A 14,330-nucleotide genomic window follows, 5' to 3' on the forward strand; every position below is an offset into this window, starting at 1 on the left:
TTATAAATAAAGCTTTATTGGAACATGGCCATGCTCACTCATCTTCATATAGTCTATGGCTCCTTTCACACTATAACGGTAGAGCTGAATAGCTGTGACAGAGACCTCATGGTCTGCAAAGCCTAAATAGTACTGAGTTCTTTATAAAAATCTTGTTGATTCCTGATCTGGGTCCCTGAGAAGACTGGTTTGTGTTAACTTACAAGTCGTATTCAGAGAAAAATGAAAACCATACCAGTTTTGTACAAGGAAGTCAACCAAGTGAAGAGATGTCTGATCTGCAGTTCGGACGGCAAGATGCAGGGCTGTCTCCCCAAGCTCCTGAAAAGGACAGGATGAGGATAAGTAGGGTAATCGCATATCCTACTTTACCTACAGCAGCTTTATTCACATCAGTTACCTGAAAGTAATTACTAATAGTACCCATTTACTTTCAAATTGTCCTGATTTAGACATGGCCACTCAATGTATTAGAATTTCATTTTTTTTCTAAAGGCTTATTTATTTATTTATTTGATGGCGGGGGGGGGGGGGGTAAGCGGGGGGAGTAGGAGAGGGAGAAGCAGGCTTCCTGCTGAGCAGGGAGCCCGATGCGGGGCTCAATCCCAGGACCACCCTGGGATGTGACCTGAGCTGAAGGAAGGCAGGAAGGCAGAGTCCTAACAACTGAGCCACCCAGGGGCCCTGAATCTCATTATTTTTTAAACTCATTCTCCACATTCCTTTTTTATTGTATGATTTCAGTGGAGCCTTACCTGTCCGGGTTCCAGCAGTGGTTCCATGAGCTCTACTCCCTCTGCATAGACTTGAATTAGTGCAAGTAAATCCCTGGATTTGATGGCCTCGAGCAATTCATTCAGCTTAGCTGATGAAGACGAACAGGCCTTCCTTGAAAACCTATGATCTACATACTTCGCAGTGATATATTCTTTTCGCACAGTCCTGAAACAGAGCAGAGCAATATGAACAAAGATTTTTTTTTCTACGAGCTAAGAAAAACTGACATTTTCCTGAAAAACAATTCTCTTTGAAGTGAGATATGCTCTCCTAGGCTCCTTTCAGGATTTAAACAAACCAGGTTTTAGACCAAATTATCACCTCACAGACAGGATGAAGAAACTGATTCATACATTTGCTAGAATATGTGCAAACAATATATAGTCACAAAATTAATGGGCACCCAGATCATAGAAGACTTCTTTTCCACCTTGAGCAACGGCTTGAGAAATCGGCTGTGTACTACTTCAAATTCAGATGCCCAGAAGCACACAAAGAAATTAAGAAATTTTAAAACAACAATTCTAAAAGACCAATGACGTTTCCAGAGCTTCGCTGTAAAAAGTTTAGTCATCTGGCACAACTCCCTATTTTAACAGGTAAGGAGTCTGAGGCTCACGAAGGCAGTCTTTAAATTCGCTCCCACAGGCCAACAACCGAACTCCAGAATGAAGGGGAGCTGTCCTTCCTGCAGGCTCAGCTGGGAGCAGGAGACTGTCACGGTAGCGCTCCCCCAGTCCGAGGGGGCGTGTGCATGTCTCTTTAAGAACGTGTCCTTTCTCTGCCTGCAGTTCTGTCCCAGGCTCCAGGACTGCGCCCACCTCGCAACTGCTGGTGTGAGTATCTGACCTAAGTGGCCCGATCGTTACTTCTGCCACTTTTGGCAAAAAGGCTGAGACAGAAGTCTGCTCAGAGGAAAGGAAAGAAGAGTTGGGCGAGCGAGCTAGGGTCCAGATGCTACTGGCACCAGCCACCCCTGAGCTTATCCCACGATGTTCCCAGTTACATGAGCCACTCAATGAAAAAGCAGTCAGTGGACTGTGGATTCAAATCCTAGTTCTAACAGCACAATGGCTGTGCGACCTTGGGCAAACAGCTTCATCTTCAGAAGCTTCAGCTTTCTCATCTGAAAATGTGGAGAATAACTCATTGGCGTATTTTGGATTAAAGAATATACAGCACCTACCAGGTACTTTCTTCTTTCTGAGAAAGCTCTAACTCATGGGACACAAGATTTCTTGTTCAGAAAAACCTATTGCACCTATGGAGGTTGCTGCTGTCCCCTCTCCCGCCCCAATCCCACAGCCAGACATCACTGTTTAAAATCAAGCTGATGGGGAGTCTGGGTGCCTCAGCGGTTTAAAGCCTCTGCCTTCGGCTCAGGTCATGATCCCAGGGTCCTAGGATCGAGACCCACATTGGGCTCTCTGCTCAGCAGGGAGTCTGCTTCCCCCCCCCCCCCCCCCCGCCTGCCTCTCTGCCTACTTGTGATCTTCGTCATATAAATGAATAAAAAAATTTAAAAAAAAATAAAATTTTTAGATTTAAAAATTAAAAAAACAAAAACAAAATCAAGCTGATGCCTCCTTTCCTTCTGGGTCTGCAGTGAAGGCGGGAGCGGACTGGCGGCGGCACACCACCTTTGGTGACCGGCAGATGCTGCTCAGTGACCAAGATCTTATTTTCACAGGTGTCCTTTATACTTAGGTCAAAGTCCTTTTAAGATGGCCATGGCGTGACCAGTTGGAGGACTTCCAGACACCTGAGAGACTGGCCCAAGCCCGGCTTCTGGTCTCCCACTGCACACAACTTTAAAAAAGTTTGAAAGGCAGCCACTGTGTGATGGGCAGAGTACTGGATTTAAGAATGAAATGGCTTGATTCAATTCCGACATCAGATGCTATCCGTACGACCTTGGGTCAAGCTTTGCCTGTTTCCTCATCTGGGAAATGTCAGTAGTCGTACCAGTCCTCTGCCTTCCAGGGAAGCAAGAGTAGGTACGAACGAAGAAGGACACATGGCTGTGGGTTCATACAGAAGCTTCCTTTCTAGTATCACCCAAGACGGCAGAGCGAGGATCAAGGGCAGGAAGCCATGGGAGGTAAGTCTGAGACAACGGTGTCTGTGGAGGCTTCCTGGCACTGGAGTGTCATGCAGATGTTGCAAAATAATTTGGCAGAAATGATGCTAAGGACACTCAGGTATCATGGGAGTACCTGGGGGATGCCCCAGGACACCCTGACGAGCACCTCCAGCCCTGGGTCTCTACTTCCGCAGCTGCAGAATTCCCTGCGCTCTCCACAGGCAGGATGTTTAACTCTTTCCGGGCACTCGGCTGCAGCCCGGGGCACAGAAAACTTTCTGACACGGGACAGGGCCGCAGGGAGGTTGGGAAATGGACTTGTCTGAAATCTGACACCACAGCTCTGCCGATGGCTGACAAAAGCTTGCCCTGTGTCCCCACTAGACCTGGTCCTTCCCACCACCCCTGGGGCAGACACTGGTACTACCTACTTATCGAGATGCTCAGGCCCGAACCTTAGGTGTCATCTGGACAGTTTAATGAAATGTTCTGTGTTTGAAGTGATTAGCAAATCCTGCTGGCTCTCTCTTCAAAACATAAGGAGAATTCAACTACTTTCCACCCCTTCCCAGCTACTGTCTTGGTTCACATCACTGTGGCTCTCCGTGGGCCTGGTGTAAGCTTCTCCTGGGTTTCTGTTTGCACCGCTCCTCCAACTGCCCTTCCCGTACCGGCCACTGCCGGCTTTCTCGGCCTCAGCCCTGATGACACTGTGGCTGGACGATTCTCTGTCATGGCGCTGTGCTACGCACGGTAAGGTATTCAGCAGCATTCTGGTCACTCCCTCTGTTTAAAGCCTTCTCATCATATAGAGAATAAAATCCCCAAACATTCATGACTTACAAGGCCCTCCGAGACCTGGTCCCACCTCCATTTTGCGTGGCATCGGCTGCCACTGTTCTAGCTCAGTCCCCTCCGGCCACACCTACCTTCTTGTTACTGTGTGAATGTGCCCACAACCACTGTTCCCCCTGCCAGGCCCGCTCCCCTCACCCTGCACCCCACGCGTGTCCTTCGTATCTCTAGATCTTCATCCGACGTGAAGTCCTCAGAGATCCTTGACCATCCCAAGGACAATGCCTTCTATGCTTCACCCCCTTATCCTTATGGGTTTTCTTCAGAGTGTCCATTACCAATCTCCATGTCCTCCTCTCCACAGTCAGAATGCAGGACAGGAGCTGTCGTGTTCACTACTGCATCATCGGCACTTACGTGTGCTAGGAACACAGACGTTGCTTAGTAATAGTGAGTGAGTGAACAGTGTGTCATAGGGGACCTGCTTTGTTCCTCAAGGCTGCTGGCTAAATAAGAGGACCGTGATGAAGACTGTGGTCTTGGTGGTGGGGACAGTCATGGTGAATCCTTACGTGGTTCTCCCTCTAGGCTGGGAGCTGCTCGAAGCACTTTTCACTTAACCCCTTCCGTTCTTACCACACCCTAGGAGGTTGGCACAGACAGGTGGGGTCACTTGCCCCAGATCACGGTTCAGAATTGACAGAGCCAGGATCTGGGCTCCAGTAGTTTAGAACCTTAATCACTCTATTAGAGATTCTGCAGAATCACAAGCATTTTGAAGGGAAGGTCCGACAGAGGCCAGACGACCACATGAGGTTGGAAAACAGACGGCAAGAGCGGGCCACCTCCCTTGTGAGCAAGAGGAAATATAAATCCATGCTGTGATGAGGTCTATCATAAAATGATGCCTCTGAGGTGTGGGCCCACAAATACGTCAGACTGCTGGCGGAGGCGCGACTGCACTGGGTATGTGCGCGCTTACTGCCACCCGGTCTGCGGCGTGCCTTCAGATCGTGTTTCTGTGTGGCTGCTCCGTGATCACATTCACTTCTAGAAAGCCTTACTTCTCAGTGTAATTTGTGCTCATGCGTGTGAAAGGAATCCAAGGTGTTTCTGCGCTAGAACAGAGCTGAAACACTGTTGTTAAGCCCGACGCCCTGAGATTAGGTTAGGGTATTAAATATGCAACCAGCTTCCCTGACTCTTCTCTGGTGACCCTTTCACGCCGTGACTAACTTCTTGGTTTACAGCCACCTTCCTCTCCAGATGGCAGGCACCACAAGGACAGAGCTGACAGCTAGTTCCCCCAGTACGTGACCGACCATGAGGCAAGCAGTGAGCAGACAGCACGCATTTGCTGAATTCAAGGAAAGACCACTGCCGAGAGGCCTGCTGGGAGACACCATCTCATGATTTCAGAGTGAAAACACCACATTTCTTCCACGTGGCTCGTAACAGTTTCAGTGCTCGGCAGATGTGGTGCCTGAGGAACGACCAAGGAGGGGCTTGGTGGACATTCAGGTGGGCGTCTGTGTCCCAGAAGCTCCCCTGCTCAGTAGAGCTGGAATTAGTAGAAGCTGTCTTCCTATTCATGCACAGTATTTAAAAAGTTTAAGTGTAAATTCAATGTGAAAAATTTTTAAATAGGTTTAAAGATTCACAGGACACCAAAATAAAAATGATGCCCCAAACTGTTTACTGAGAAGGTCTCTTGCACTTTTCTGTCTCCTGTGCCCGTGTTTCTTCACGTATACACAAATAATACACTTTGATGTGGTTCTGACCCACCCTTCTGACCTGAAGGCAGCATATGTGGTACAGGGCTCCGAACCTTGCTTTTCTACCTGATGGTAATTCCTAATGGAGATCGTCCCACGTCGGGATGTAAGCAGACTCCTTATTCTTTTTACATCTGCACAGTGTTTTGCTGTGTGGCTGCACCGCAAACTAATTTATCGGAGACCTACAGATACATGTTTGTTTTGTTCCTCATCTTTTCCCATTACAGATCAGGAGTCAATTCCCACAAGTAGCTCAGCAAAGTCAGAAAGTAAATACATCAATGACTGTGATAAATATGGGTATTTTGCTCCTCCTGGGCAAGGGGCCACTAGCACACCCCCAGCAACACCTGAGAGAGACTGCTCCCTACAGCCTCACTGGTAAGAGTCTGGACTTTCCCCATCTAATTGGAACGGGCCATCGCTTCTGTCTGTGTCCTGTTTATCACACTATGGAATGACTTAGAGAGAACCACTTCCATAGAGAGCAGCAGCTACCTAGGGAACCATGTCAGTGAGCGTAATTTGTGCACTCCAGAAGTGCATTCCAAAATACTTTTCTTTGCTCTGTGTTTTCCTCCTATTGGGGTTTCCTCTGGGAAAAAACACCATAACAATTAAGACATTGTCTGTGCGGACAAGAAAACAATTATAGAATGGTAAAGAATTCAGTATATTAGAAGTACTTACATATCACTTGAAGGGCTGGGCTTTGTTGAGGGGCTGGGTAAATTCGCTTCCATAATATCATTAAAACTATTGTTTCCTACATTCTTGGCCAGCTGTAACATAAACAAAACACAATACAGCCACTCTTTACTCTGAGTTTAAAAGTTTCCTATTACTTGCTTTTGAGATTTTGGAATATGTATCTCTCCCTCATTTGACTCAAGATATAAACCATCCATACATCTGGTCAACAAATATTCGCCGAGCACCTACTATGTGCCAGGCATGGAATTTCAGGGTGCTGGAAATAAAGGGGTAAACCACATTCCTTCCTGCAGAAGCAACAGACTCATGGGGCCACTGATCAGAAAAAACAAGGATTTTAACAAAAACCATGTAATAAATGCTAGAATAGCATAGAATATGCCCTCCCCCCACATACTCTGAGATGAGACAGCAGGTTACACACGTGAACCCAGGTTAAATGCTTAAAGGCAACAACTGTTTTTCAATCTCTATCATATCTCATTTTTAGACTGAGCAGAGAAGGAGGTGGATTCCTTTGTATCTGGGATACACATAAAAATGCTACAGGAAGCATTCTGCTTTTGGGTTCAAGACCCTTCCAGGAAAATTTGTCCTGAAGGGCCTCTGGTCACTCAGATCATTTGGGGAGCAAGGCAAGGCTTAGGAAACGTTCACGCTCTCAGGTCTCTGTGGGGAAATCTTGCATTTATCACCCAGCAAGTGTTCAGGATTTGCTCTTCCTGTTTCTAGTTGTCAACGGGGTGTCATCAGCTTAAGTCAAGGAGAGGGAGTGGCTCCACTTCCACACTCAAGAAGAATGTGTTAGCTGTAAGCTCAGAGCCTTTTCTTCCTCTAATCCTGATATGAATCAGGGAGTTAAGCATCAGTATGATACTTCCTGAATTTCTTACTTCCTAAAATCAGGGGCTCACACAAACACAGACCATCATTGCTGAGAAGAAGTTACGGGTTAAAAAGTGATGGGCTTTAAGGTTGGTAGCTAACAGACCACTCTCGAATCATGGGGATGTCTACAAACTTACAAACAGTAAAAACAGAGACAGACTCTTTAGTAGCTATTTTTAGTAACCCAGGCCACTAAGTAAAGTGATCACCTGAGTTTAACACCTAATTCCCTTCACTGCTCTTCAGTGAATCACATAAAAACTAATTCTGAAAGAAGAAGGCGGCTTTGAAAATCTCATCCCAGAAGAAAAGCCAGTTTAGGTGAACTAATTATAGAAATGTATGACTCACCAGTTCTTTAGAAAGGAAATAGAAATAGTCAACATTACATACCACAAAATTTACATTTTAAATATTCATGCAAATTCACAAAATTCAGGAACTGTAATTCTTTGTACTCAGCACAAACAGGACACTCCAAAGCCATGTATTATATATATCTACGACAATATGCATTTCCGAGTACAGGTCACTACTCACCAAGAGTTCAGAAGTTCCTAATTTGTCTAGTTCCAAAGACTGAATGCGAGAAATGTGAACCCCCATTTCCCTATGGATGCCAGAACATTCTATACAGGTCAGAATACCCAAGTTGGTTGAAAGCCAGGTGGGTTCTGTGTGGAAAGAACATTTTGAAGACAATGAAACAAACACGCCCTAATTTTAGTGTGCTAACTATAAAGGAAGCTAAAACAAGAGTAGCAAAACTTGCTAAGAATTAAAAGGGGAAGATTTAAATGTTAGACATGGAAGCTTGCAGCTCAGCCTAGGGGCTCATATGAAGCTTACCAGCTTTTCAGAGGGCAATATGGGTGCTAAAAGAAATTTTTAAAAATTTTCTTTCAATACTGAATAAAAACAAAATTAAGTTCTTTATTTTTGTGAAAATGTGATGACTTTTCGTGTGAGGTCCCATGAAACATCTGTGTGAGAGATACTCCCTCAGCCCCTGTGATCATCCTCGGCAGGGACAGACCGATGTGCGGCTCCGGGGACACGGTTCATAAGCTGCCATTAACCTCCCAGTTACAACCCGAACTGACGCACCATCCTGGTCACGGCTTCTCCACAAGCACCTTCTGGTAAGGAGACAGCTGTAAATCCTGAACGTCAAAGGCTTCTTTCACAGACCTAAGCTATTTGGACTCCACAACGGGGGAATGAGTGTTCCCCTGTCACCAAAACCTTCAGGGTTCACTCCCTGTGGCAAGCTTCTTTTGGAGGGATCAGTACCCGAGGAGTTCTGACTCCTCTGCCACATCCTATGTGGTGTGTGAGTCACTCACAGGAAACGAGACCCGAGCACGGCAGAAACCAGGAGGCCTGTCTCTGAGCTGCTCAAGGCATGGGGTATGGGGAAGTCCATTTCCACAAGGAAAACAATTAGGGAGGATATCATGATGCTTAAGAACCACGGGTTTGCATCCATGCTCTGATCCCTACTAGATGGAGGACTTTGGGAGGTCACTTAACTTCTCAGAGTCCCCTACTTTTCTCATCCGTAAAATGTTGAGGATATTAGTAGCTTGCTCACAGAGCATCTGCGAGGATTCAGTGAGAAAAGCGAAAACAACTAGCAGAGTCCATATTACAATGTAAGCACGGAACACATGTTACTTACTGTCCATACCTATGTAATACAGATGCTACCTGAAAACAGAAGCTTGGGGGAAGGTGACACCCATGTGACACAGAGGCTGGGGGGCAGTTTTCGCTGAGCAGAAAGGAAGGAAAGTAAAATACAATGGGTTGGGACGATTTCAGATATAGCATTTCACTGAGTCCTCGTAACAGCAGGGGTCTATTATCCCATTTTAGCCCTAGAAACCGAAGATGAGACTGGTAAAGGGACCTGGCATGAGGTCGTCCAGGCCGTGAGTGGCAGGCTGGTGATTCAAAACCAGGACGATGGACTCTGCATCCAGGGCTCTCTCCGTATGCCCCTGGTGCTCATTTAACTGGCAGCATCTGGGCAGGTGGCCATTTGGGGCACTTGAGGAGAGCAGGTGGGAGTTTTCCAGGCTGAGCGAACAGCAGGTGTAAAAGCAGCTCAGGGGTGGGACCGTTCAAGTTGGAAGTAGTGGTGGGTCTGTGCCTATGTCCATGCGGAGATAAGGATTTAAATACACAGCTCGTGTTTACTCTGTGGGAGGAGAAAAAGGCTGTGGAAGAAGCCAGCTCCTGTTTGGGGGCAAATACCTGATGAGCCACAATCGCAGCAGACATCATTCCCAGGGAGCCGCTGGACGTCCTCAATGATGGCTTTCGTCAGGTCTTCCAGACTGTTCTCCCCCGTGCTCTGCTCTCCACGGAAGGCCATGGTGAGGGCCTCTTCTTTGCTATTTGTCAATACGGATATCCATCTGTTGTTGAAAACCAGAGGAAGGAGATGTAAAAGCAAGGCCACTGCTTTCTCCTTCCACTGCAAAAAATGCTGTTTTTGTTAAGAACTTCCAAGAAAGACCCACCCACCCTCCCCAGCAATAAAGTGAGGAAAAAAATGAAAGACATTAAATCCAGAGAGAAAGTTAAAAGAATGCGAAGAAAATGAGAGCTGGGAGAGGGACGGAGGAGAGATGGAGTCCACGTCACCGAGGGCCTGCAGAGCCGACAAGGTGCGCGCACGCCCATTTGGACGGAAGCTAGCAAACGTCAGAATGGAGAGGACCTGCTGCGGGACCAGCCCAATGAAAGGATGTGAACGAACTGGGGGAAAATGGACAGAAGGCAAGAAAGAGTTGAGCAGAAGGCATCTGTTCTCTGGCGGTCCACTGTGGGGGAGGAAGGTGGGCTTGGATCTGAAAATGAAGGAGTATTTATTTCATGAGCAGCTTTGAGAATTTATGCTTGTGGCAAAGGTACAGTAACAAACATGCTGAAGTTAATAATCTGAAATAGAAAGTACAGACTATGGGGCGCCTGGGTGGCTCAGCTGCTAAGCGTCTGCCTTCGGCTCAGGTCATGATCTCGGAGTCCTGGGACTGAGCCCCGTATCAGGCTCCCTCCTCGGTGGGAAGCCTGCCTCTCCCTCTCCCACTCCCCCTGCTTGTGTTCCCTCTCTCTCCATGTCTCTGTCAGATAAATAAATAAAATCTTTAAAAAAAGTACAGACTATGAAATCACATATGCAGCATGACCACAGTATGAACTGAACAAAACCGCCGTCTACCAGTGTAGCATCAAACCACCTAAATACACAACAAGGATCCATTAATAAAGCAGGAAATAACCAGAGAGTGGAATAGTTAATCATGTATTAAAATTTAAATTTTCAACCAATTTTTCTAGATTGATCTTTTAGAATTCAAGTATAGTTGACAAAGTTTTCAACTGAGTTTTGGATGACACTGGGGAAATGCTCACAATATAATGTTTTGTGATATAAACAAGAAAAAACTGTTTATGTGGTATAATCCCAAATTTAGAGATATAGAGGGTTTTAGATACTTCTGTTTGGGGAAGAAAAAGGCTAGAAGGAAATTCACCAAAATGTTAATACTGGCTTTTTCTGAGTAATTTTCTGTAGGAATAATGGATAGATGGATTGTTTGACTCTGCCTTTCTATAATTTTCCAAACCTATAATGGGTCTGTATTACTTTCATGAATGAGAAAAAAAAATGTTAATTAAAAAAAATTTATTTACTTATTTGACAGAGAGAGAGAGAGTGTGAGTGAGAGCACAAGCAGGGGAGTGGCAGGCAGAGGGAGACGGAGAAGCAGGCTCCCCATGGAGCAGGGAGCCCGATGTGGAACTCGATCCCAAGACCCTGCGATCATGACCTGAGCTGAAGGCAAGACACTTCTCTGACTGAGCCACCCCAGCACTCCAGTATCTTTTTTAAAGAAGAAAACGAAAAAGATTTCCAAACCACAGTTTGTTCTCGCCTACCGTGCAGATAGCTAATAACCGCCCCCACCGAGAGCACAGAGGTTCAGAACAGAGACTCGGTTTTTTGTGTGTCTTGTGGGATGACACAGATACGACACAAAGGGCTCTCCGCGAAAGGTTTAGAATAAGAGTTGCAGCAATGAGAATTACAAATCAAACCGAATTACGTGGGGCACATAAACTGCAAGGCACGCCTGTGAAGGCAGGAGGCGCAAAGCTCCCGCCTGTTGTAAATGCACCCGCACAGCCCAGCATTCCACTGCGCTGCTCAGAACGCAACACTGCAAAACCAACAGCCGAAGAATGGGGTGGGGTGTGTGTGTGTGTGTAGTGTATGTGATTCAATACCTTCTAAGTTAAAGAATTTTTTTTCCTATCATTTAGTTTCAAGTTAAAAACCAGAAATTGGTTTCTTAAAAACAATTCAAAACACTGGGCTCAATTGTGCATTTAATCAGTGGCATTGTGTTACTGGAGTTTTCACTCTGTGTGCAGAGACTCTGCTTTGTTTTTTTAAGCATTATGATATTCTGGCTATCTAATATACCAGGACCTACTGCATGCCAAGGACTTAATTTTTTTTTTTTTTTTAACGAGCAACAACATGAGTGGTAGGGGTAGGGGCTGACAGTCCTTACAGATGAAAAAGCATAAGCCTAGAAAGGTTTGTGACTCCTGAGGTCCTCTAGCAGGACGGGTATCACACTGGACGGAGACACGCTGCTGACACCCCCCTCCCCACATCCCTTTCTGGGGTTCCTTTATTAGCCAAATCTACCACCTCACTCAAGAGATCAGGACAAAGAAATAAAGGACTTGGTACTGATAATTATAAAGTATATATTTTAAGGGCAACTAAGTTTCTGCAGGGGTAATTCAAATTTGGTGCAATGGACTGTCTATCTCAAAGATCAAGAACTAAAGCAACTACTTCTGACAATTAAAAAATATACTTTTAGGGGCGCCTGGGTGGCTCAGTGGGTTAAGCCGCTGCCTTCGGCTCAGGTTATGATCTCAGGGTCCTGGGATCGAGTCCCGCATCGGGCTCTCTGCTCGGCAGGGAGCCTGCTTCCTTCTCTCTCTCTCTCTGCCTGCCTCTCAGTGTACTTGTGATTTCTCTCTGTCAAATGAATAAATAAAATCTTTAAAAAAAAAATATACTTTTAAATTATTTTAAAGTAACAGACATACCACAAAGTATAAGAAAGAAAATAATGCACCATTGTATTTTAAGACTCTGAAGTTTCTGTGAGTTTACAGGATTAGGAACATTGGCTCTGGACTAGGAACTTTATGCACTTTATCTTCAGTCCCAAAGCCCTGCAAGCAAGACCTACAATCTCCTGCTTCTTCTTCTTTTTTTTTTTTTTGAAGATCTTATTTATTTATTTGACAGAGAGATAGAGAGCACAGGTAAGCAGAGCAGCAGGCAGAGGGAAAGAGAGAAGCAGGCTCTCTGCTAAACAGGGAGCCCGATGCGGGCTCGATCCCAGGATCCTGAAAGCATGACCTGAGCTGAAGGCAGCCACTTAACCAAGCCACCCAGGCGCCCGTATAGTCTCCTTGTTACTAACAAGACATGCAGCTGCCCATCGTCTGGGACTCGCCTCCTCCTGTAGAGTGTCTTCTACATTTCATTCTACTGGACACCTTCATAGGAGAAAGAAACTTTATGTTCTCTGCATAGCCCAGAAATCAATGAGGAACCAAAGCCTCGTCTGGGGTGAGGGGTGGTGTGTGTGTGTGTGTGTTTTCTCTGCAGAAGGCCATTCCCTCCGACATCACTCAAAACGAAGCCCCTTGTTGCCACCACCAGCCCCAGCGAAGGCCAAGTGCAGGTGTGGCGCAGTTGCTGGCTGGGCCAAGCAAGCCCGCTACTAAAGGGTGCTAAGTCCACAGGCAAGAAGCCTATACCTCTTCGACCAAACTGGGACTGGGTTCTTTGTGAGTCAGAGTAAATACAATACTAACAACTTGGGTTTAAGATATGAGCAAAAAAGAAGCGGACGCATTCCCTGCCTCACACACATCTCTTACCTGTTCTACCATGTAGGGGTTTAGGGAAGGGAAAAGAAAAAAAAAGGAGGAAAGGGTGAAACCCAAGGGGAAGCAATATTCCAAGGTGATTCTGGAATTCTGTCCGGGAGATTCTTGATGGGACACATGTCCGGAGATCACACATGCCCACACCGGTGACTGCCTCCTGGGCCTTTGCTAGCAGCACCCAGTAAGCCCCATCACCACCAGGGATGCTTGTCTGCTCGCATCACCGTTCAAGGCTACCTTCCAGAAGGGGCCTGAATCAAGGGCCCACTGTTGTTCCCATGTCTTACAAAGGAGGGGCTGAACTTTCTAAAAGTAAACCAAGTGATGTGAACCAAGTCAAGTCAAACGTAATGGTCTGGACTCTTCAACTGTCCCCTCCGAGTTCTAGTCCTGCAGCCCGTGGACTCTCACTACGTGGCTGAACACTTTACGGCATCAGTGAGATGAACTGGAAGTGGCGTAACCACGTGGGCATTCGGGCCACTATTCCAAGCACACATCTACGATTTTGTGTTGAGGTGCAAAGTAGACCCTTAACCTCACTTAGTCTGTTTAATCATCAGCAGAATGGGCCCAAGTAAGCCAACTCTGTGACTGACAGGATTATGGGCCCCTGCGGGCTCACAGCCAGCACCTACTCTGTGGGCAATGAGACACCCACTGTACCCTAAGGACCTCCTTCCCCAACTCAACCACAAGACCCTGAGGATCCTGGGACTGTGACCATGGCCCACTGCCTCTCAGTGCCCTCATTTTTGAACTCGGGATAAGAGCCTTTGCTTTCTGGGGTTGTGAGGACTCACAAGGTCTGACGCGCATGAAGCATCACATGAGCTCACTAAGTACGACCCCGAGTCTGAGGGTGGAAGGCCAGCCCTCCTGACCGCTCTCCTGCTCTCTCTCCTCAAGCGACTCCCCAGTTGGCCAACCCCAGATCAGTGACATCGAGCCATCAGCTGTTTCCCTTCTAGCCCTCCCTGCTGCTTCTAGGCCAGTGGGACCCGCAACCAGAGTACAGAGTATTTATAACCTTCCCGCACCTTCCTGAGCCGCCTCGGGCCGCTTCCCTTCCCCTTGGAAGTCATCCCCGAGGACCACTCCCAAAAAGCAGGCACGCGGCTGCGCGTCCCCGTGCTCCCGCAGCACACCGCCCCCCGTCTTCTCCTCTAGCACAGCCCGAGTCTCTTCGGGGCAGGGGCTCTGTCTGACTTAGCCCTGTATTCTCCAGGCTTCGCACACTCTCAGCCTGGAACCGGTGTTCACTCCACCTTCAGGTGACTGAGGGGGTCAAAGGC

General features: G+C 46.9%; 1 protein-coding gene across 2 annotated transcripts in view; it reads right to left on the reverse strand.

The window, feature by feature from the left end:
• ASAP1 (ArfGAP with SH3 domain, ankyrin repeat and PH domain 1) overlaps window positions 1–14,330 on the reverse strand; it is a 349,235-nt gene that overhangs the window by 37,838 nt on the left and 297,067 nt on the right. For both annotated transcript variants that reach the window (XM_059395173.1, XM_059395172.1), the window contains exons 16-20: window positions 9,298–9,461; window positions 7,579–7,712; window positions 6,127–6,218; window positions 756–942; window positions 236–321 (exon numbers count right to left, since the gene is read on the reverse strand). In XM_059395173.1, coding sequence (XP_059251156.1) covers window positions 236–321; window positions 756–942; window positions 6,127–6,218; window positions 7,579–7,712; window positions 9,298–9,461 — 663 coding nt within the window. The remainder of the gene's footprint in view (window positions 1–235; window positions 322–755; window positions 943–6,126; window positions 6,219–7,578; window positions 7,713–9,297; window positions 9,462–14,330) is intronic.

The sequence above is a fragment of the Mustela nigripes genome, chromosome 3 (assembly GCF_022355385.1).
Source record: "Mustela nigripes isolate SB6536 chromosome 3, MUSNIG.SB6536, whole genome shotgun sequence".
Lineage (NCBI taxonomy): Eukaryota > Metazoa > Chordata > Mammalia > Carnivora > Mustelidae > Mustela > Mustela nigripes.